This window comes from Leopardus geoffroyi, chromosome C2 (genome assembly GCF_018350155.1).
Source record: "Leopardus geoffroyi isolate Oge1 chromosome C2, O.geoffroyi_Oge1_pat1.0, whole genome shotgun sequence".
NCBI lineage: Eukaryota > Metazoa > Chordata > Mammalia > Carnivora > Felidae > Leopardus > Leopardus geoffroyi.
Window position 1 is genome coordinate 46,061,892 of NC_059333.1, and position 24,054 is coordinate 46,085,945.

At 37.1% G+C, this 24,054-nt stretch overlaps 1 protein-coding gene across 3 annotated transcripts in view; it reads left to right on the forward strand.

The window, feature by feature from the left end:
- The window catches only part of CRYBG3 (crystallin beta-gamma domain containing 3), a 129,786-nt gene that overhangs the window by 52,496 nt on the left and 53,236 nt on the right, over nt 1–24,054 (forward strand). For all 3 annotated transcript variants that reach the window (XM_045501726.1, XM_045501728.1, XM_045501727.1), the window contains 8 exons: nt 766–810; nt 1,166–1,281; nt 2,239–2,386; nt 7,847–7,983; nt 9,541–9,655; nt 10,783–10,818; nt 12,925–13,058; nt 16,398–16,524. In XM_045501726.1, the coding sequence (XP_045357682.1) occupies nt 766–810; nt 1,166–1,281; nt 2,239–2,386; nt 7,847–7,983; nt 9,541–9,655; nt 10,783–10,818; nt 12,925–13,058; nt 16,398–16,524 (858 nt within the window). The remainder of the gene's footprint in view (nt 1–765; nt 811–1,165; nt 1,282–2,238; nt 2,387–7,846; nt 7,984–9,540; nt 9,656–10,782; nt 10,819–12,924; nt 13,059–16,397; nt 16,525–24,054) is intronic.

A 24,054-nucleotide genomic window follows, 5' to 3' on the forward strand; every position in this document is an offset into this window, starting at 1 on the left:
GATCATGGAACTTTCTCTACAATTCCCAAGACCCATGTCTTCACCGTGAATAGCCACAGTAGCAAATAGTTATACTAGAATACCAACCAGTAGCTTGCAAGGCAAAGTCTTTTTAAAAGAAAGGATAAGATTTGAAGAAATGTTTCTTTAATGATTCCCCATCACCTACCAAGTCAAGTGAAACATCTTCACTATATTACAGCACACCCAAGTCCTGTTTGTCCAACCTTGTCTCCACGTGCTCTGGTTATACACCCAGTGTTTCCTACCACCTTGCCTCGGAAAGTATGTTCTCCATGGAATTCTTTTATCAACTCCCTGGCCCCAACCTGCCACATTTTTTCCCTTATTAAAATCCTGTGTTTTCAAGGCCTTCTCCATATCACTTCCTCCAACAAGCCTTTTGGGGGCCTCCCCGTGCCATCACCTCACCTCTCTGCTGGTGTCATTCCCCTTGATGCCCATAAGTTGGCATTTTCTTTGTATTTTACCCATGAGTTTAACCTAGTCCTTCACAGAACAGTCACGTGAGTGTGATCATCTGCTCCTTCCTTCCAGGTATTAGCTCCTTGAGGGCACAAACAACACATTATTTACCCTTACATTTGCCCTTGTATCTCTTGTAGTACCTAGAGGTACACTTTGCATATAATGGTCCCTAAGTAAATATGTGATGAATTGGATTTGTGACTGCTAAGAAAGTGAGTTATAGATCTTTCTGTTGATGTTTCTTAAGGCTTACTTCTTCCACATTTACTCTTTCAGAATGTTGACAAACAAATTCTGAGGTGTAACCCGAGACCTGGGAAGGTAAGCATAAGTTTCTTATTAACTAAGATAAAATATGAAAAGTAAAGTTACATTAGGGATGCCTGGCTGTCTCAGTCGGTTGGGCATGCGACTCTTGATCTCAGGGTCATGAGTTCAAGCCTCACATTGGGCACAGAGCTTACTTTAAAAACAAAAAAAAAGTTACTTTCAGATTTGGGGAGTTTAAAGTAAATACTTTTCACTGACTTTAAAAGGGATTATTTTACTCAAAGATTTAGCATCTATACTAATCATCTTTTGTATGTTTAGGATATTTTCTACATTCTAGGACATTTTGGAATTTTAAATGCATTCTTAACAATTAGTTTTTGTGCCTGCTTTCTGTATATTGCAGATGGTTATCTATGATCTCCATGGAAGTAAATACAAGCAGGAGATCTACTGTAATATTCCCGATGCTACATCATGGTCCTTTCCGAATGGGATACTGATAAAAGTTGTAAGGGGCTGGTAAGAAATCTCTTAAAATTTGGTAGCATTTTCCCCCCAACTAAGTGTGTTTTCTTACTCTTTATGCTTTTTGTATTTTTTATTAAAGTCACATTCCCTTTCCTCTGGTTTTTGACAGAATATTTTGAAACATAATTAGTGTCTTATCATTTAATAGTTCTTTTTATGTACTGTGCCAGAAAATACTGGCTGTTTTTAGTGCTTAAAGCCAATGGGCCATAAGTAGCAAGACCTAATATATATATTATATGCAATTAATACCATTCTGAAACTACATTAGTAGCAGGATGGATTTGGCAAGTTGAGTTGAAGGCATCAGCTAAATGAAACATAGCTTTGAAAGCGAGTTCACAAGTTGTGGGATGCTAAGGAATGTGAAGGCCACATACTTAAAGTCATTTGTCTAGCTGACATGGTCAAGAAGTGAAGGATTCTTTGTGTGGTGTAAAAATGAGGGGAAACCTCATTTGTTATGGACCATTTCCCTTGCATATGCTGCAGCCAAAATTTCTTTGTCCAGTCTCAGTTACCCACTGGTCAGTACTCATGAAGTAAGTGGTATGGTATAGTGTTGTCTTCATGCAATAAAATGGGACACCTGTGCTCCCATTTTATTTAAGAATTGGAATTGTTAAGCTATTGTTTTTGATAGAAATATATAGCTTTGTTTATATACCATCTAGAAAGTATACGTGCATTTATGCATACATAAATATAGGCGTAGATTATGTTTGGGAATATTTCCAAATTGTGTGCACTTTTATTCTTATGCCTATGTCTATACTTAAATTAGCATATGTCATTGTTTCAAAAATAGGTTTATATACCAATTGTGGAAAATAGCTCAGGTTTTGAAAGTTAAGTAGGTACAATAGTCTGTGGACTAAGTATCATGTGTTTTATGCCTCATTTCTTAGAAAATTAATTATAACCGATCATGCTTTTATATTTGTTCAGCTGGATTTTATATGAGAAGCCACATTTCCAGGGTCAGAAATGTGTGTTGGAAGAAGGGGAAAAGGTGTTAAATCGTGACTGGATCCTTCAGAACAGAAAACATCCACCAAGAGACTTTGTATTGGGTTCTATCAAACGTGTCTTAAAGGTGACACAACCTTTTGTTTTGTTTTTCCTGTTTTTTTATTTTCTTTTGTCAAGTAGTAAAGCTGTACGTTGGTCTAGCGATGTTTAAAAGCGGTTGCTAATATCCGTGCTAATTTTACCAGTCTTCATTATATTGATGATAATCTTTTGAATTTATGCATATAAAGTGTTACAGTGAGTGATAATTGAAAATGTTGCCTGTAATCTGGCCCATAAAAATGAATTGGTGCATGATACATATATGTATGTGTGTATGTATATGTGCATACATATATATATATATTTTTTTTCTTTTTAATGTTTATTTTTGAGAGACAGGGAGAGAGAGAGAGAGCAAGCGAGAGAGCACAAGCTAGGGAGGGGAAGAGAGAGAGAGAGACACAGAATCCAAAGCAGGTTCTAGGCTCTGAACTGTCAGTACAGAGCCCGATGCAGAGCTCAAATTCAAGAGCCATGAGATAATGACCTGAACTCAAGTTGGACGCTTAACCGACTGGGCAACCCAGGTGCCCCATACATATATTTTTAATAGTAGTAGGAATACATCATCCAGGCGTCTTTAGGAAAAGAGCCAATATTTCCAAATATCTTTTTTTTAGTATAGATCTCTACCCCTGAGTGTAGGAGTGTGTGTGTGAGTGTGTGCATATGAGTGTTTAGGAAATCAGAGAAGGAAGGGTGGAGAGAGGAAGGTAAGGTGTGTTCCTCTTTTATTTTCTGTTTAGAAAATACTATTTAATACTCACATGAGGAAGTTCTCCCAGTATAATAAAACATTTTGTGTTGGTTTAGAGGAGAGGCGAATTAGTGGTTAGGAGAGATCTCAGATAAGGACAGATTTATTTCTCCAGGGCATTCTTAAGAGTTCCTTCAGCATTAAAATAGTGCATGATTTATTACAATCATATGACAGTCATGAATATATATATTTTTTTCAAGTTACAGAGATTTTGTTTATGTGCTTAAAAATGTAAATTCAGGTGGATCCTATCATAGTGATTTGGGTCAATGTTATTAAACTCTTGATAGCTGCAAATGGCATACAGAGGAAGGAAACATAGCTTCCAGAAAAAAAGTCTCCATGAAAGGGGTATCTGCAAAAATTTTATGCGAATTAATACTTCCTGGAAAAGTGCAAACAAGCCTGTATCTTCACAAATACCTGTTTTGCTTTTGGATCCGATACTGTGATGAACACGGGAAATGGAAATACGAGTGAATATGATCTCATGCTTGAGATTGCTGCAAGTCTAGGGGAGGGACATCGGAGTCACGTAAGCATATGAATTGAGAACGCTCTGCAGGGCCCTCAGGATGCACAAAGAAGAGGTACTCCCCTGGAGGAGGTGGCACCTGATTGGAATCCTGAGAGAGTAAAGCAGTGGGCGGGTGGAGATGTGAGGAAGTCCTTGGCAGAGCCACTTGTGTTAAATAAGGATGTGAATGTTGGTACCACAAGGAGATTGACGGCTGCAGCATCGAGGGTGTTTGTTTGCACTGAAAACCTTAACTGCAAGCAGGTCAGCTCAGCAAGTGGCATCTGAGTGCTCATTTAATTAGCTAACTCACTAGAAATTGATTGAAATGAATAGTGTGTAGGTATAATCTTCTAAGATTTAAATACCTTCAGGTGTGTGTGCGTGTGTGTGTGTGTGTGTGAGAGAGAGAGAGAGAGAGAGAGAATGTCAGGCCTCGTGCCAAGCCTAGTGGAGAAAAAAAGGTAAGTTGTTGAAAACAGCAGCCTTCTCACCACAAAACAAACCACAATAAAATCAAGCAAAAAACTCAGTTCTGTTGAATATGGATATATAAATGTGTGTTTGCGCATCCACCATTTGCTTAGATTATATTAAGAGAAAGAGTAAGTGATGCTTGCATTTCTTCCTTCTTCCAGTGCTTGGAGTGCTTGGAGCCTTTTTTAAAATTTTATTTTTAATGTATATTTTTTAATAAAATTTAATAAAATTAATAAAAATTTATTTTTTAATTTTATTTTTAATGTTTATTGATTTTTGAGAGAGAGAGACAGAGTACAAGCAGAAGAGGGGCAGAGAGAAAGGGAGACACAGAATCTGAAGCAGACTCTAGGTTTCGAGCTGTCAGCACAGAGCCCGACAAGGGATGCGAACCCACGAACCTCAAGACCATGACCTGAGCCAAAGTCAGACGCTCAACTGACCAAGACACCCAGGAGCCCCTGGAGTCATGTTTTAAATTGCAGTGTTAGTGCACTCATGTCTTGAACAGACTAGCACCTTTCAATGAGGAAGGAAAATAAAACTATTGAGCATCGAATGGAAAAGGCATTAGCATTGTTCTAAATATTTTACAAAATAAGAATCAGGCATCAAACTGCTTCCTTTCTCCAACCTTGTCAAAATTTTGCCTATTGATAGCTTCATTGTCATGGGGATTGTTACCATTCCAGATTCACCTAGGCTTAAGCCTAGTACTAACTTTATCTTATTTTGTTCTCTTTTATTTGCTCTAATCTGAGTAGTCAAAACTTGTGTTCTTTAAAGATAATACTTCATGATGTCTTCACTTTGCTATGAATAGATGCAAAGGACACCGTCAGTTATCGACAGGTGTAGGTTCTGCTCAAAGTCATCTTTGCTCCCAGAAATAATTAGGAGTGAGGTAGCATTGCAAATATTAGAAATTAATATTGCAAATTACTATTTACTGTGCATTTAATATTTTTTTAAAGGAATAACATTTTTCTTGGTCAGAAGTGACTTTGGTTTTGTCCTCACTAATTTACTGAGAAGAGAGAGATCGGATGTTAGATCAGGTACTGATGGTATTTTATGTGAGGTGGAGTCAGTTAGATTTTCTTATTGTTTTTGTTAACTGTAATCCATTCCTACCCTGTTTCTCTCCTATAGTTTTGTCTCCATTCCTACAGAATGCTTTAATAGTCTTAAGCTTGCAAATTTCATCAAAAGTATATCATGAGTAGAAAAGTTGGGGCGGGGGGGAAGCCATACAAACTTTACTAAGAATAAACTGTTCATTGTCACTAGATTACTAGAAAGTACCCTTCAGTTGTTAGTGTTACTGCCTCCATCCATCAAGAATTATGCAAGTCTTGCAAGAGACATTATTTCTGTGAGAATAGCCCCCATAAAGAAAGTGAAACTTAACTATTGAAATCTTTGTCATTTAACTAGAGAAAAACCTGGTCCTCTGGCAAAGAGAGTTGAGAACGTAAGCGTTCTTTTTGTTTATTTTCCATTTTTTAGTCATCATCACACTTTTTCCATTATGCTGTTTCCTTCTTTGTTGTGGTGGACTCAAGTGCCTTGTAGCTTTTTCCTTTTAAAGTACACCACCCAAGCATTGTTTGTATAACACAATGCAGAGGAAACTTATTTGTGTGAGACACTTAGTTATGTATTCTGTTACTGTACCTTATGTCCCTAGGGGAACATTAATAGGGCAGCATTTCAAATAATGTTAATAGAACTCTATTATTAATAGCAAACAAAACCTTTGAAGATTGACAGGTGACTGTTGTGGACATTTCTGGCTATTTTTTGAAATGAAATTTGAGGTGTGCCTGGGTGGCTCAGTCAGTTGAGTATCCAACTCTTGATTTCACCCCAGGTCATGATCCCAGGGCCATGGAATCAAGCCCTGCATTGGGCTCCACACTGAGTGAAGGCCTCCTCATGGCTTTGTTATGCTTCTGAGAAGGAAGGCTTAAAGACTTTGGGCACTCTCCCTCTCCCCCGCTTCCCTTCTGCCCCTCTCCCCTGCTCACTCTCTCCCTCTCAAAAAAAACCAAAAAAAAGTAAAATGAAATTTCAAAAAACAATTTTATACTTCAAAGGATATTTTAGGTTATGCTTCTTTATTGCATTTCAGAACTAGCTTTCTGAAAATAAGATGTATTAATGTACTTGTGCATATTGATAAGAATGATTAATAACAAAACTCAGTTTGCAGAAAGGTTAAAAAATCAGAAAATTGGAGTTAAAAATTGCAAAACTAATTACAATAAAAAATAGAATTATTCAGCCTGATAAATATCACCCCTGTTACTCATTTACCTGTTTCATTAAAGCATAATCACTTGAATTTCACAATGTCCTAAGTGAGAATTTTGCTACTGAAATTTTGAATTGTATAATTAAGCACTCATGATTACTGAGTTAGTGTGTTCAGACAGAAGCACATCTTTAATTTCAGAGGAGGGAAAAATAATTGTAGTTTTGATTCCCAAAGAAAAGATGAGGTCTTTTTTGACTTACAACCTGACGATTAGATGATTTTCATAAGTAAGAATACAGAAAATTTCCTGTTTAGTTGCCTTGGGGAAAACATTTATAAAACTTAGACCATATGAAAAAAGAGAGTGGGATTAGCATGGATACCAGTATGACTGAAGAGTTGTATGGAGTTCCTGTGGGTTACTGGGTTGATGCCGTGTTGTAGGAAGGCAAATACATGTAAATTTGATGTGCTTGGGTCTTGAGCCAAGGAGTGTCATGAGGAAAGCGGTGTTCTAACAAGCCTAGCTGTATATAATGTGGTTCATACCTGACTGGTGGAATAGGCCCATAATTGATGTCTTGGCCTTGATAAAAGTCCTTGACAGTGGGAATAGATAAGAGATATACGTTAAGGGAAATTTTAAAGGAAGGTTTGACAGGAGATGGTGGCAGTGAGTATGTGATGGAGTGTAGGGTCAAATTTTATAATGCCTTTCTTCTTCAAACCAACTTGTACTAAAGAAAATAAATAGAATCCCACAAGTAGGAAAACAGACTTCCTTTACCCTCACTTCTAATTCCTACTTTTGTCAATGTAAATTAGATAACACACTGAGAGAGTACTGTGCCTCTCTGTTATTTATTTTTTATATCCCCCATGAGATCAGCTTTTACTTAACTCCCTTCCTCCTCATGGCTTTGTTATGCTTCTGAGAAGGAAGGCTTAAAGACTTCTGGCACTCACATAGTTTGGTAACTAAACATTGATTGCTTAATAGAACAAGACTTCTAAAAACTACATAGGGCGTCCGACTCTTGGTTTTGGCTCTGGTCATTATCCCATGGTTCGTGAGTTCGAGCCCCACATTGGGCTTCATGCTAACAGTATGGAGTCTGCTTGGGATTCTCTCTCTCCCTTTCTCCCTGCCCCTTCCTTGTTTGCTCTCTGTCTCTCTCAAAATAAGTAAATAAACTTAAAAACTATGAAAAAAAATAAAAACCAAGCAAAAAAAAAGTAATACTTTCTCAATTAATTTTTATAATTTTCATGTCATCAATGTAACTTCTTAAAATAATTCATTTTTAAAACTGGTAAAATGAAACAGTATTTCCTTTGTGCTGTTTTTGAGAAGAAATTCAACTGAACAATGAGAATAATTGTAATTGCATGTCCAGGGTATTGAGAATGCTGGATTGTGTGTGTCTCCAGATGATTTCAAAGCCTTTTTTTTTTTTTTTTTCAGGATTGCAGCATTCCAGAGATAGAACTTTGCCCACAGTCTGACCCAGAGTATTGTCCTATCCATATACAGCGAGCCATCCCCAATTTGGAAGAGCTGAATATCCCTAAATCTGTGTCCTTCACTGTGAAGTCAGGAGTGTATGTATCAGTTTCTTTTTATTACAGTGATTGATGGCCACCAAAGTTAACTTTTTATTTCATATTTTAGTAGGTGACATACATTTCTGTGAAGTTTTAGTTTATGCTCCTGGATACTCAAGAAAGACTGTTGAGGGGATTTGAACAGATTTTGTCTTCCTTTGGATCCAGTTAAGTCTTTGACGTGGAACTCCTAGGAACAGATGGAGATTCTCAGACATAGTTCTTGATAGATTCATCCATCATCTTTTCACCCACCAAATTTTGAGATTGAGAAATAAAAACATGTCCCTGACCTAAAAATCTGGAGTTTGAACTATTTCAAGAGTGTCTCAGTGCCAGTAGTTATTGAGTGCCTCCACAGGGCTGGACCCATGGTGCTTTTTTGTTTATTACTATTCCTGCAAGGCAGGTGGAGATACTCATTTTATAAATGAGGAAATTATATTACTTGTCTCAGGCTACCAGCTGGTGGGCATGGGTCTGATGCCAAACCTTTCTGATTCTGAAGGTATCTTTCAGACTGTCGGTGCTACTTTGAGCCTGAATTTATTTATTTGTTTTTAAATTTTTTTAGTGTTTTTATTTATTTTGAGAGAGAGACAGAGTGAGAGTGGGGTAGGGGCAGAGAGAGAGGGAGACACATAATCTGAAGCAGGCTCTAGACTCTGAGCTGTCAGCACACAGCCTGATGTGGGGCTTGAACCCACAAACCGTGACCTGAACCAAAGTTGGATGCGTAATTGGCTGAGCCACCCAGGCACACGAAACCCTGAGTTTAGTTTCCAGATGAGCTCATAGTTTCCAGATGAGTTTGAATGACAATTCTGTGATACCAATTCAACACAGGTTCCTTTTCTGTCTTTCACTCTTTTCATCTGCTCTGATGATGGTTGATGTAGAAGTTGGGGGTCACTGTAGGACATCTTTCTTCATCTCTCCCAACCATAGATTAAAACTCTTGGGCAGACCCAGTAATTGACCCTGTCCATGAGATGTCTGTACCTATCAAGTTTAGGTAGAAGGTAGTGGGTCTTTTGGGAATCTCATTTCAAATGCTGTTCCTGAGGCAGCCAAATGAACTGATTATTGATTCTAAAAATGTGGGCCAAAGATGTAAAATGCCTTAAATGAAAAAAAAAATGTAAAATGCCTTGTAGAATCCCACCTCTGGTTGCCCTACTTTAAAAAAAGAAAACAGTAGAATGTTTTTTTGTTTTTTTTTTTTCCAATTCTGCTTGAATCAAAGGTGTCACACCTTTTAAATATTGGAAAATTCTAAGAAAAGTAATGCTTACTGCTTGGAAAACATATAATAAATAGACTTATAAGACAGTGTTTGAATGTTGAGTACTTAATAACGCATTAATTCTTGTTATATGCTCTCTAGTGAACTCATTTCGAATATGTTTTACTAGTTGTAATTTTGCCACAAAGGTTTTTTTGTTTTGGGTTTTTGCCTTTTTTTTTTTTTTTCTTTTGATAGGCCTTTTTACTTTTAACTCTTACAGGACAATAGTATCCCTATTATACTTTAACCATTCATTTCTTATTTAGTTGGCTTGCCTACCCAGATATTAATTTTAAGGGACAAGCTACAGTTTTGGAGGAAGACCATGGACTCTTTGAGATTTCTGCAACAGAAATTAAATCATTGCATCCACTTCAGATGGTAAGCAAATTAAAAAGAAGCATTTTTCCAAAATGCCCATGAGCCCAAAGTTAAACAGCTATGGTGATTGCTCATGCATCTCTATCTTGAGAAATGAGTATGTATACTACTGAATCAACAACCTATATGTTATTTTTCTGTTTCTTTATATTATAGAGAATATCTGTGTGAAAACATTTTAATGCTTTCTAGAAGACAAATGTCTGAATTTACTTTGTGTTAAGTTTATTACAGTGCATGCCATTTCCTTATAAGTACCATTGTACAAAAATTTTGAATAAAGTTCTGAATTTTTTTTGATGCTTATTAGAAAACCACTTACAGTAAATTATGCTTTTCCATTGCAGTAATGAATGATGAGCACATCATTAATAATAAATAGATCTGTCAGTGGTTGCTCTCTTAAAGATAATAAGTGCATGCAGTATTTATTTTTGTTGCAAACATTTTTATTTGAGGGCAGACTCTTCAATTAAATGTGAGGTGAGTGATAAACCATTCTTGGTTGCTCTGTACTTTTTAAAAAATAAAAACCAAGAAAACCTACAAAATTTTAAATACCACAATGTGGAGTAGCATTAAAAACAGGAAATTCTAGAATTAGTTTTTGTGAAGGGGTTAACCTTTTATGCTCTTCAACCTTGATGTCACAAAGACTGTAAGTATGATAGAAAGTGTTTATAGAATTTGGAAGGGGAAGCACTCTAATTTAGAAAGCCCGAGCAGTTGTCATAAGGAAATGTAGTGTCAGTGGTTTGGAAATCTACTCTGCCAAAGGTGATTTTTTAAATCTAGCAATTCCACTCTGTTTCTTGGTACTCTCTGCAGTGGGATTAAATCTTTAATCAGTTGCATGTGCTTAAGGACTAAAAAGCTCAGTTTCCTTCCTTATATTGGTTGTAATCTGGAATGTATATTTTGAAGATTTCTTGTCCCATCTACATCGATGAGCAGTCTGAGTCTGTTTTGACTGCTATAGAGTTCTGTACTTAAATTTTAAAATTTACCACAACTTAAAGCTGACTGGTATGTAATCTTCACTAATCAGACTTTTATATAACCTACATATGTCACTTAGTTACTTCCAGATATTCTAAGTCTTTAATATTAAAATTTCTTATCTTAAGGGTGGACTAAAAGTGGAAATGCCTATGAACCTAAAGGTAAGTCTTAAAACTGACTTTTATAGTTTCAGTATTAATCTTCACATATTTTGAACTGTTAAAGTAAAAAAATGATGACTGGCATATATTCTAATAATACTTGGTGGATGTTGGGAGTGGTGGGGAATGACGGCACCGAACAGTCACTGAGGACCCATGCTGTGATGGAGAGTGAGGTCTGTATGCAAGGATGGAGGTCTTGCTGACAACCTAGTCAGACCCAATGAGCAGCTACTACAGGGTGGAAAGGTGATAGGTTTGATTTTTGATTTGGTGGGGAGGGGCTAGGGACGTGGCAGCGTGACATTCAAGCAGAGATATTGAGCAGTCTTTTGGGAGTGATGCTCAGAAAGGAGATCAGGGTGATCAGAAGAAGCAGTAGGTAGCTCCTGTCAGATATCAGTTGGTAAGAATAAATAAGTACCTGAAGGGAACAGTAGAGACACCAGGATTAAGCCCATTTGGGGAAAGGAAATGAAATTATAAAATGTGTGTGAAAAGAGAGCGGGGGAAAAAAACCAGTGCAGTGATCAAAGATTCAGCCAGACCTCTGCTTAACTAGCGTATAGCACTTCCACAGGCAGGCATGGAAACAAAGATTCATCTATCTATCTACTATCCTGCAAAACAAGACACAGCTCCTCCAACCCTCCCATTTCTCACCTTTCTAACTTACGGAATTGACCACCATTCTCTTAATCACATAGGTGGAATCTTTTAAAAGTTAGTATCTAAGCATAGTATACCTTAGCTCTATGTTGGAGTCATGCATATCCAAGTTAAAAAAAAATACTTATGATTGTATTCCACTCACAGAATATCATTTTGGTCTGGGGTTTAGTCAGAAGTTTTGAAATTCTACAGGTGATTGTGATAACATGCAGCTGAGGTTTCTAACCAGTGACCTGAAAGATACAAAATTAGCTGTGACAGTCTGAGTGACTCCTGTCTCAGTTTCTTCAAGTGTGACAGGCTGGACATTTGCAGTTTGACAGGTTGTAGAGGCATATGAAAGAAATAGCTATCACACATGGTCACATTTTCAAGTTGTTATGTGTTAGTTGACGGCTTGCTTATCAAAGAATTACTGCTTCTTAGTTTGAATGTGTTCAGATGTAGAAAGTATTAAACCAAATAAAACTTCCATCTCTTCAAATACATCACCCTGTGAAAATTAAATATGTGGAACACAGGAGCTGTACTACATGGTTTTTTTCAGTTTGTATAATCTTACAAATTTTTGAAAACAAGTTAGATAGAACTTGGTCAGTATGTTTTAGCATGGGGCCTTATTTTGCCAGTTGTATGCAACGTATGCCATTAGCCACAAGTAGGACCTGGTGATAGAACGTAGATAGATTAGTGCCATTATCACCATTATCATTTCCACATACTAAAGGCAGGCAGGTCATACTTGGGAAGTAAAGAGCACCAATATGGTGGAAGAGACCTACTTGGACCAATCCAAATTTAAAATAAATGAAATGCTAGAAATGGGTTTTCTACTATACTTACCTCCCCACCCACATGAATCAAATATAAAAAAAACAAAAACAAAAAGAAAACACCATAATTTTTTCAATCATTTCTTATTAGGAAGTTTTATATTTAAATTCAGGAATTTGCATATCTCTTTCTTACTAGTGACTGGCAGCCACCAAGTTATAAGAAGCAGCTGTTGTTTCTCAATCCAGTAGATAATTTATTATTATGTCCTAGAACCTCAAGAGTGTTTTTATTTATGTCTAATAGGGGAAAGTCAATAAATACAAGGTGGGCCTGTGTTAAATTCCAGGCAGAGAGCTAAAATTAGGTAATTTAAGAGTCAATTATAAGACAATTTACCCTGTCAGGTGGTCCTAGGATTGGGGTAACCAGAACAGCCGTAATCATGACAGAAACATATTATTAAGGTATCTTCATGGTAATAACCCACATAAATCCTTGTGAATATCAGTCAGTGTGCTACGTTGTAAATAAATATTAGTGAAAAAAATGGATGGTGTCCCTGTTCATGTTGGGATTTTTAGTCTCACTTAAGTAAATGAGTTTTGTACCTATTCTAAAATATGAGCATGTTAAGTAATTTTCTTTCATATCTTCCAGGTTATTATTTATGAAAAACCTCACTTCTGTGGACAGGCCAGAGAGTTTAGTGAACACATAGATTCTGTCCCTAAGTTCTTAAAAAATAACGGGGATTTTCATGGAATCGGATCAATTCGCGTCATTGGTGGAGTGTGAGTGTTATGTTTTCAATATTTCAATTAATAGTCTGTTTTTTGAAGATCACAGAAAATGTGCTAAGCAGAGCAAAAAGAATGTGCCTTAATCTAAAAATATGCATCTTTTCTGTAAGGTACTATAAAATTAAAAAAAAGTTACTAATGGCTTTCCTGTGAACTCTTGATTGTATTAGAGATTTTGAGATAGATTGAATGTAGAAAATAGTTTCTAAAACTTAAACACTTGGTATTGCTAAACACAATATAGAAGATAAAAATTGCAAAATAAAATTATTTTGGGGGGGGATGCCTCAGCGGCTCAATCTATTCAGTGTCTGACTCTTGATTTGGACTCATCATGAACCCAGGGTTGTGGGATTGAGCCCCACATTTTGGGATTCTCTCTCTCCCTTCGCCACGTTTGCACACTTGCTTGTGCGCTCTCTCTCTCTCTCTCTCTCTCTCTCTCTCTCTCAGATAAAAGAAATTGATATATTTTGAATATGAATGGAAGCCCCAATTTTGATTCTCTATTCTGTGGATCTTAGTTAACTTTCTGTGCTGAGGATCTTGCCAGTGAGTCCTTCATTAAAGAAGTAGCCTGGGTTGTAGGTTTCCCAAGTCAAGTATTTTTTACATCGGTTACCCTCTGGCATTATACTGTTTTTGAGGAAGCCCCCCCAAGAACCTCTAAGTATAAATCTAAGTGTAACCTAATCTCAGTCATCAGTTTATGGGGCAGGGACCCCAGAAAATCCATGACTGAACTGGTGGGATATGGGTTTGTATTTGTATCCTGGCAGATAAAATCAGAGCTTATTTGCCATTGTCAACTCAGTACTAGAATTTCTCCATGAACATTGTTGGTCTCTCTGTTGATATGATAGTTTATTTGGAATGTTGGTTCATTTTAAGTATCCATGTCTCATTATTTGCAGTAACACCATAAAACTTTTTCATGCTATTCTAGCAAAAGATTCTACTAAAATATTTATTCATAGAAGTTAAATGATGGGTCTTAGATCTCTCAAGGGCCTACATTTAGAGACTTAGACTTTGCAGTTTCTGGCTGTAAATCAAGTGATGGCCACACTAGCCAAAATGGAAACATAAGAGACTATGCCATATATTAGATATGTAGGACATATCCATAATTAGTCTGACATATTGGTAATCATTTAATTCTTTATCTTTCAATTAAAAAATTATTAGGCCCTTGAAAAACAAACACGTTTTGGATAAACAAATTTTTATTGTGTCATATTTATTTGGGGTCTTCTCTAATCTGTGAACACATATGCTTCTTGTTAACCCTGCTAAATATTATTGCCTTTTCTTCCCTTTGGAATCTGAATGTTTTTCCCATTAACTAGATTGTGATTTGCATTGTTTCCTGAGTTTTTTTGTAATTGTTCTATAAAACTCTCAAGAAAACATTATGGCTTGTGATACAATATAGACAAGTTTCATTTTTCATATGACAACTGTAGGAGTAAAATGTCATATCGCCATTTAAAAGTGAACAGTTGATTTCATTGTTTTTCAGTGTAACTACCACTTTTCACTTCTGTTAACTGTTTATCTGCAGGTAGTAAGAACTCATCTCTGTCCCATCTTGAGGAATCTAGAGAAAGTGAGGTTGATGTTTTTTCATTTTTCTCAGATAACATCTGTTTTTAAATATCCCAGATGGATATATAAATTGAATCTTAGACAAAACTTAATCTATTGTAAAAAAGCTGAGAAGATTTTTGAACTGTCATCATGTAATAATTTATTAATCTGTCTTTAATATTTAGGTCTTCTATATCTTTTATTCTTTTTCCCATTCAGGTTTATTAAAAGCATGTTTTGAGTAGCCACATTTATATAAATGAAAGCCACATTTAGAATTTGAAAGTTTTGGGGACTCCTGGGTGGCTCAGTAGGTTAAGTGTCTGACTCTTGATTTTGCCTCAGGTCATGATCTCACGGTTCATTAGATCGACCCCTCCATCAAGCTTTGTGCTGACAGCGCAGACTCCCTGGGATTCTCTCCCTCTTTCTGTCCCTCCCCAACCCCACGGGCACACACCTCAGCTCACTCACTCACTCTCTGTGTCTCAAAAATAAACTCAGAAAAAATTTTGAAAGCTTTCTTGTGCAATTTATCTTCGCATAATAGTTTAAGAATAATATAATGTTCTTGTACATATTACAAATTCACTAAGATATATAAAATATGTTTATCCCCATTCATGTGGACCCCCTCTTCCCTTGCCATATGCACACCTACATGCAGAAAATGAGGAGGTGTACATGATTGCTGAGCGACTGCTATTATTTTATGCCCTTTGGAAACAATTTTTTGGAGTAGTTTTTTAATTTTTTGAAAACAATAGTAGTCAGCCGTACCCAGCTTCATTTGTCAAGCCCCAGAATGCAGAAGTTCCCAACCCACGAGCCCAAAATAGTCATTCTGGAATCTTCTCCATTGGAGGGGCTCCCATTGTAACACCACAGTGCCCCTCAAGGCAGATTTAAGCAGGCCATTGTGTGTTATGAATCATCCATGCCCACATTACATTCGTTAGCTACTGTGAATTATTCCATAAAAAGGTAAGTTTTGTGGAGGAGCTTAATGACCAATGGTGTTTATCAGTGTTCTTTACTGACGGTTTTAGATGAGAAGTCAAGAAACCTGTATCCCTGGAGCATACTGTGTCACCGTGCTTCCTGTTCCCATTACCACCACTGATTAAATGGTGGGAACAAAATTGCCCACCCCTAAATTTTTACAGAAGCCTTCATATATGTGTGGGCCATCAGCGCTAATGCCAGCCCAGTTGCATTTCCTCTTTGTTAAAACCACCGGTAATGTGTTTTAGATCTGAAGCCTACTGAGAGGTTCTTTTGATTTAAACCCTAAAAAAATGTTTAATATAGTAATCATTCTCTGTGATTACAGAAGGGCTTTGTCAATAAAATAAGAATGGTTCTTTGAATCTCAGCATAGGTTTGTAACTTTTGTCATTGGCTATTTGTACTTTCCATTAATTGGCTGTTCCCCGCCCCCCCCCCCCCACCACCACCATATTGAGATACAGTATCATGTCATACCACAATTAGCAAGCTTTGCTCTGTTGTAATTCTACAATAGTTAACCTTTGTTGGGAAAAGCCGGCAAACTATAAAAGCTATTGATCCATGAAGCATACAGCATTTATCTGTCTTTATAAATGGTAACAAAACAATGTGTTGTTTTTTTTAAATATGGTGATAATACAACTAAGTGCTTTATCGGGATATTTTCTTTTTTTTTTCTTTTTTCTTTTTTTTATTCATGGCTTAATTGGATATCCTTTGTATTTCTAGGTGGGTTGCCTATGAAAAAGAACATTTTAAAGGCCAGCAATTCTTGCTTGAAGAAGGAGATTTTGAAGACAGTAATGCCTGTGGAGCATTAAGTGGCCCCATCTTGTCTTTCCGCTTCTTACAAGCTGTGAGTTAGCTTTGTTATTCGTAATTTTCTGTTTTCTATCCATGAAAATCAGTCATGAGTTGTGATAAAACATGAGGTTATAAAATGTTTCTAATACCTGAGAGCATTACACTGAACCACTAATGTGGCTTGCCTGCTTTTCTTAACTTTATGATTATTATAGAATACTTATGTTTACTTTTCATCCATCAATCCCGTAAGTACTTTTTGAGCACCTGTTTTGTGAGCTGTATTGTATCAGATACTGGAGATACAGTGGCCAGACACTCAGTCCTTGCTTTCCCAGAGCAGGCAGTCTACTAGAGAAAATAGCATTTATATAAGTGTTTGATATTATTTGGCTATGATTGGATTAAGCACAAAGTACTCAGGGTACCCAGAAAAAGGTCAGTTACTCCCACTTGGAAGTAGAGAGGAAAAGATAACAGTTGAGTAAAATGTCTGATTCAAGAGTTAGCCAAGTGGAGAGGTTCCAGGACAGAGTGAATCAGAAAGGTAGGTGCTATTTTAGCAAGAGATTAACATTAAAAGGCAAGGATGCGAGCCACTGGTTCTCAGCTGGAGGTGATTTTACCCCTAGGGAGCATTTGACAGTGTCCGGAGACATTTTGGATTGTTGTGATTTGTGGAGGCCTAGATGGGGGCTGATACTGATAGCTACTCCATGGATGCCAGGGATACTGCCAAACCTCCGTAAGTCACAGGACAGCCCTCTCAAAACAAAGAGTCATCTGGTCTAAAATGTTAATAGTGCAGAGGTTGAGAAATCCTCTTATAAGTGAAACTGGGGTGTTTGGGAAATACAATTAAGTCAGGATATTAGGCAGAACTTTGGGAGAAATGAGGGCAAAAGCCAGATAATGAAGGGCCTTATACACATGTTGAGTCCAGATTGTTTTTTTTTTCTTTATTTGACCTTGAGCCTCTGATGGATCTTATGCCCAGTGAGCAAGATTAGATTAGAAATTTAGAAAGATCTTTGTGGTGACTCTATCCAGAAATGGCTTGGGATGGAGGAGATAAGTCTGGACATTACAGAACTCCAGGTAGAAGTCAAGGTCACAGAGAAGAGGAGATACATGTTAGAGAGTTCTGTAGGGATCAGTGTTTATCAAATGTTGCTTATTTTTCTGACCAGCTCTGGAGATTTTTAAGTATGTTCAGAGGAGCATGCTTTCTTGCAATTCAGGAGTTCTACTGCAGTCTCTTCCCAAAGTAATCTTTACCCATATAAATACTAACTGTCTGCAGTGACCTCTAAAGCCCTCTTTGAAGGAATTGATAATAAAGTGAAGGGTGTCCACATGAACTTTGAATGGGCACAAAGAGTTGCATGCTCTGGCCTTTTAGGTTTTTGTCTGTCTGGGCTATTCACCTCGTCAGGCAGGAGGAGCCAAGAATGGGGGAAGCTGCACAGGAGCAAGGGAGCTTTTTTTGTGTTTCCCCATGAATGATCCTTGTTAGTAAGACCACGAGTTGGAAACCAGTTCTACCTAAAAGACCTATAAGACAGGCCACTGAAGATAATTGGGCACTGAGTTTCCTTGAGCAGTGGAGAGATAACTATGAGGTACTTAGTCCACAATTCTATTATGCAAGGTCCATGCATTTTCTCTACTTAGCCATTCCTTTCTTGACCTCTAAAAAGGCAAGCAAGATGAAACAAGATAGAACCTTCATCCTTTTATTTTAGTTCTTCACAACCATATGCATTCAGGGAACTATGGGTCATGAGTCCAAGAATCTTCCGCTCTAGTGTTGAATAATTTTTAATATTTTTCCTCCTTATTTAAAAAGATAGCTGAATGGAAGCCTTGCTGTTCCTAGAAATGTTCAACAATGAATGTGGCATCTTCTCATGATGACTATGACTAAAACAAGCAAACAGAATAAAACCCCAAATCACTCATTGAAATCTCCCAATAATAGAAAATGTGAAAAGATATAAATACTATATATAGCCAAATAGTAGGTATTTGGTATAGAAAGTATGATAATATACATTGGAAAAAACTGGTAGGAATTGGCATGTTGATTACTGCTGTATACAAAAGTTTGGGGTGTTTACGAAAATAATGACAGCTTTTATGTAAATAAATTCCCTTGACATAAAATCTTCTGTTCTCTTAAGATGTTTTTTAACAATTAAAAGACTACTTGTTAGCTTATAAAGATATTATTATAATCTTGACATTTGTCAAGTGCTTATTAATGGCCTTACATGCATACTTGTACTGAATCTTCACAAAGACCACAAGATAGACACTGTTACCATTTTCATCTTATAGGAATGGAAACTAAGGGTCTCAGGTAGGAGTCATACCAAGTGTAGAATTGTTATTTGAGATCAAGTCTGTGTTACTGTAGAGCCCATGTCATATTTTCCTTTTTTTTTTTTTTTTTTAATTTTTGTTACAGAGTGATTACACTAAAAAAGTACCTTAACTTTGGAAAACTGGGTTTCATTCAACCAAAAGCTTATTAACATTTCATTTGTACCTAGAAATGTATGCTAACATTGCAGACCAGTACACATGTATAATAAATATTTACATGACTTTCAGACAGTTCATTTATAATTTAAATTTATGTTCACTAAAATATTTTCAGATGAAATATTTTGCATTCTTCAGACATAGCAGAGAGTTGGAAGAGTTTTGGGTTTTTTTACTACTTTATTGAGACGCTGTTGACATATAAAGAGCTGTACATATTTAACATCTACAACTCGATGAGTTTGCAGACGTGTACACCGGGGAAACCATTACCACCATCAAGACCAGACATACCTGTCTTCTCCCAAAGTTTCTTCCTGCTCCTTTATTATTATTTTCTTTTTCTTGTGATAAGACATAAGATCTACTCTCTCTGAAAAATTTTAAATTTAAGACACAATATTGTTAGACATAAGATTTAAAGTTCTCATGGTTGTCGTAACCTATATAGGTTAGCAGGTAGATTTGACATGAGACATCTTTTTCCCCATATAGATTTTCAGGTGTCCCTAACCTGGGAAAGAATGATGCACTACATGTAAGATCTAAGTTAAAGTAATATAAAACAAAATAAAGAAGAAGATAGATAGAAAAGTTGCATAATGCAATACAGTTTTCTAATGTCCTGGCTTCAGAATGTAGAACACTGTGAATCTACTAAGGTCAAATTCTGGACATGTTCCTTAGGGATAATGTGATCTGTGTCTTGGAGTGCTTGGAGAAGACAACAGGAAATATGTTTCTAATTCCAAATGAGGCAGTCAGATATACTGACTTTGAGTTAATTTCTTTTTTTTTTTTTTTTCTTTTTTTTTAAGGAGAGGTCCAGAAGAATATAGGAGTATTTAGACTCCAGAGATTAAACAATGAATTTTTATTCCTTGGCTTCCTGGGTATTTTCCCCTCAGTTTTATACTAGCTTAACTTTTGGATTTGCTTTTGTTAGGATTTTCAGACCTGGGGCCTCTTTTCAGATCTCTGAAACCAGGTGGTATGCAATGGGGAGACCATTATTTCTCCCAAATAAATGTATATACCAATTCTCCACTGGTGTCTCATAATACTTTGCCCACCAGGGGTTTTAGCACAAGAGCTCCAGGGCAGATCAGCTATGGGATTGTATGGAATTTAAAAACACCCAATTTACTAATCCTTAAAGACTTATCTTTGGTCCCAAAGCATCTGCTCATTTTTTCTGACAATGGGGAGCTCTGGACCAGAGATAGCTTACCAGAGTAAGCTATCCAGATTTTCCCTTGGATAGAAGTGCTTTAAAAATATAAAATGGAGTACAAATTTTAGATCATTCCATCATTATTCATTCTTCTCAAGCAACAGAGCTCCACTTTAATCTGTGTGACTTTCAAAATTATATAATTGCACCTGGCAAAGCAAGGATGCTAGTAACATAGAAATCTCATGATGCTTACTCTGGACATGACTCTTAAGTGCCTATTGCAATCTCCTCTTGAACAAGGCAGTTAGAAGTTGTGGGTTTGGGTTTTTGTAGTTTTTTCTGTGTTTTATATCACACTTCATACATGTATCTGCAGGAGATTTAGCCCAGGTGATTGGATTTGGGTTAGTTCGAGCTCTGCCCAGTAGGGACACCATATTGATGGTAACTGTCAACTAGATCAGATAATGTAGATTTGAGTGAAGAATGCAGAGAGTGAAAAAAGGAAAGTGGCTCAGAAAGGTACTTAGAAAAAGATAGAAGGCAAAAGCTGTAAGGCAAGAATAGCCTTGAGTAAACAAAAGCAGAAGATGGAAAGAGGGGAGTGATGCCACTTAAGAGGCTCCTGTGGCCCTTTGCCGGGTGTCTGAGAATAGCAGACAGAGTAGGAAGGACACAAACTCAATCCATATGAGGAAATTTGTGAATCCACAAGCATATGGCAGCAGTCAGCTCTTATACTTGACACTGGGTCCTGTGACAGTGGGTCCCTCCTCTGCTCAGCTTCCAGGCTGCATTGTTGTTGCCTGCTTCCCAGTTCACTCTTGCACAGCCCACACGGTAGGATTTGTGCAAATCATTGCTCAAGTAAAGTACATAACATCATAACATAGTTATTTCTTAATGAAAGGTCACAAACACAGCACATGTACACATATCTGTATTTGTCTTTTTATGTGTTTGTCTCATTTTACTCCAATATAGTGTGACCCATGGCGTTTCAGCTTATCCTCGTTCCCCTATTCCTGCAACCCTAACAGGGAGTAGAGAACAGTTGTAGGGGCAGAAGAAGTAAAAGCAGAGATAAGCATTCCAGAGTTACCAGAGTAAGGGAGGAGAGGGCCATGTAATTAAGAACTGCTATAGACTCTCCTGGAGCTCTTGGGCCTGCTTGGTTAATTACTGTTAGTACCAGTTCCTTGACCAGGACCCAGATGGGGCTCCTTTCAGCTAATCCTCACATTGTATCCTCACAGCCACTTTGAGCTTGTTTTATACTTACAGGTTACAAGAAACAGGCATGTTCAGCTTCTTCGGGTGGTGAAAATTTGTGTTGTCAGTATAACCAGGATTGCTGGTGTGCCACCCATTTGTGCATTTTTCAGTTGAAAGACTTGTCCTGGGGACTTTACGGCAAATCACTTATGGAACATTTAAAGGCTTCATTTTATATATTTATTATGTATATATATATTTTTTTTTTTAATATATTTTTATACTTTTATATTTGTATCTGGAAAATGGTGGATCTTTCTCAAGATAGACATGTGTACACATGTATATGCATGTATATTACATGTATATATATAAAATTAAGATTTAGGGGAGCTCAATGATAACAAGTACAAGTATTTTAAGGATAAAGTGTTATATTAATAAAAGAAGGGATGGTGGGGAGCCTGGGTGACTCAGTCGGTTAAGTTCTGACTTCGGCTCAGGTCATGATCTCACAGTTCGTGGGTTTGAGCCCCGCATCGGGCTCTGTGCTGACAGCTCAGAGCCTGGAGCCTGCTTTGGATTCTGTGTCTCTCTCTCTCTCTGTCCCTCCCCTGCTCGCTCTCTGTCTCTCTCTCAAAATAAATAAACATGAAAAAAGAAAAATTTTAAAAAGAAGGGATGGTGACAGTGATGTGAAATAAATTCACCCAACTCTCATTTTTATTTAAGAACCTTGTGAAGGTAATGAAAGTAACACATACAGTCAGGTTCCAAAGGTTTACTGTCAAGGAGGAATTAAAAACACAATTATGGGTTATGAATTATAATAAACATTTCAGGTAAAAAGCCTTTCTCTTTTATCCTGAAGTCTCAAATGAAATTTGATCCATTGATATGAAGTTTTTAATTCCTTGGAAGTTGAGAAGTAAGTAGTAAATGAGAGGTTTTTTTAATGTATTTTCTTATGACAGATGCTTTGGTTGTTTTTGACACTGTTTTGCTTGTTCATGTAAGGTGAATGTTTATCCTCGAAATCTATTCTTAGATTAGATTTATATCGTATTAAAAGCAGGAGAAAATTGATATTGTTTAGACTTACAGAAGTTGCTAACATTTTCCATAGGTCTAGGACTAATCTACAAACAACGAAATAGTAGGGACAGAGGAAGAGAGTTTGGTTCTCTAGCAGTAATGTCGCACAGAGAGTCATGACACTGAGGCTTCTCTTTCCAGGAAGCAACTTTATTCCTGCCGGCACCCCTCAGTTGGGCTTGTCCTCAAAGAACTGAGCCCTAAATGCCACGTGGCATAGTTTTTAATGTATTTTTTACTTCTTTGTCTCCCATATATGGTAACACACAAACATGTAGTCTGATTAAGTGGTCTCATGTTACAAGGTCGCGAGGGATGTTGTCAAGTGCACTAATAGCAAGGTTGCCTTGAGTTTTTTTTTTTTTTGTTTTTTTTTTTTATCCTTAGGGAGGGGACCCTACCACATTACCCCCTCTGATGCTCAGACCCCTCTATTTAGGGTCAAAGAGCATCGTCTTGGTTTAGAGGTTTAAATTTTTATAACATCATTACATGAGTGGCTTTTTTTTTTTTTTTTCTTTAATTATGGCCTCAATGAGATTGGAGGCGGACTACAACCAGGGGAGCTAAGCAAGGTTAGATTAAGCAGCCTCCTAAAATTAGGACAATAATTCCCATGAGGATTTTGAATCCCCTGAGAGTTGAAAATCATCCTCCAAATAACTCCCCAGGCTTTCAGTTGTTCTAGGTCTGGACTGGGACACGAGAAACCTTTTTCATTTGATCCGTGATCTCTTCTTGGACTTTCCTCTCATTACCTATCTGTAGGCAGCAGTTGCTCAAGTTAAATTTTCCATAAACATCTCCCTCAGAAGCAAGCATGTAATCTAAGGCCAAGCAGTTTTGATAGATGGCATTGCACATTTTGGTTTGTTGCTTGGCTAGTAAGTTAAGAGCTCTGGCAGTTTCATTGTTACAATTTTTACAACTGCTTGCAGTCTAATTATGCGGTTTAGCATGTAAATGGGAGTGTAGTAGCTGTAATACCCATCCTCTGCCTAGGTGGCAGGGCCATGATATTGGATTATATGCTCCAGAGGCCATTTATTATCTTTTTGAGTATTAATTTGTAAGGCACGCTGCTTTCTTTGAGTCTCCCTGTCCCCATATACTTGGAATCCCAAATATTTCTCTCTAGCAAGTGGGAGCAGGAAGAAAGATGGATGAGTAGTTTCCAGCACATATGACCCTGACCAGACTGAGGGAAGTAGTATATAGGCTGTCTTTGCACATATCTAGCATAGTCCACCTGGGACTCGCCTTTGATGCCTGTGTTGACATTGTCTCAGGCCTCTCAGAGATGGGAGAAGTTAGACAAGGGGTGGGGCTCTGGCTCAAGGTGACCTGAGGTCCCTCACCATTGGGTTTTTCGGACAGTTGAGTTATAAAATCTTTGGCATAGGCATGCTAAGTTTTTAACAGATGACAATGAACTTTTCTCCACTAGGGAAGACAGTTTTTTTTTTCCAGTAACTGAGCTTTTAAGAAGCCAAACCCCAATAGTAGGACTGGGGTATTTTGTTTTACTATAAGGTTTGTGGGGATCTA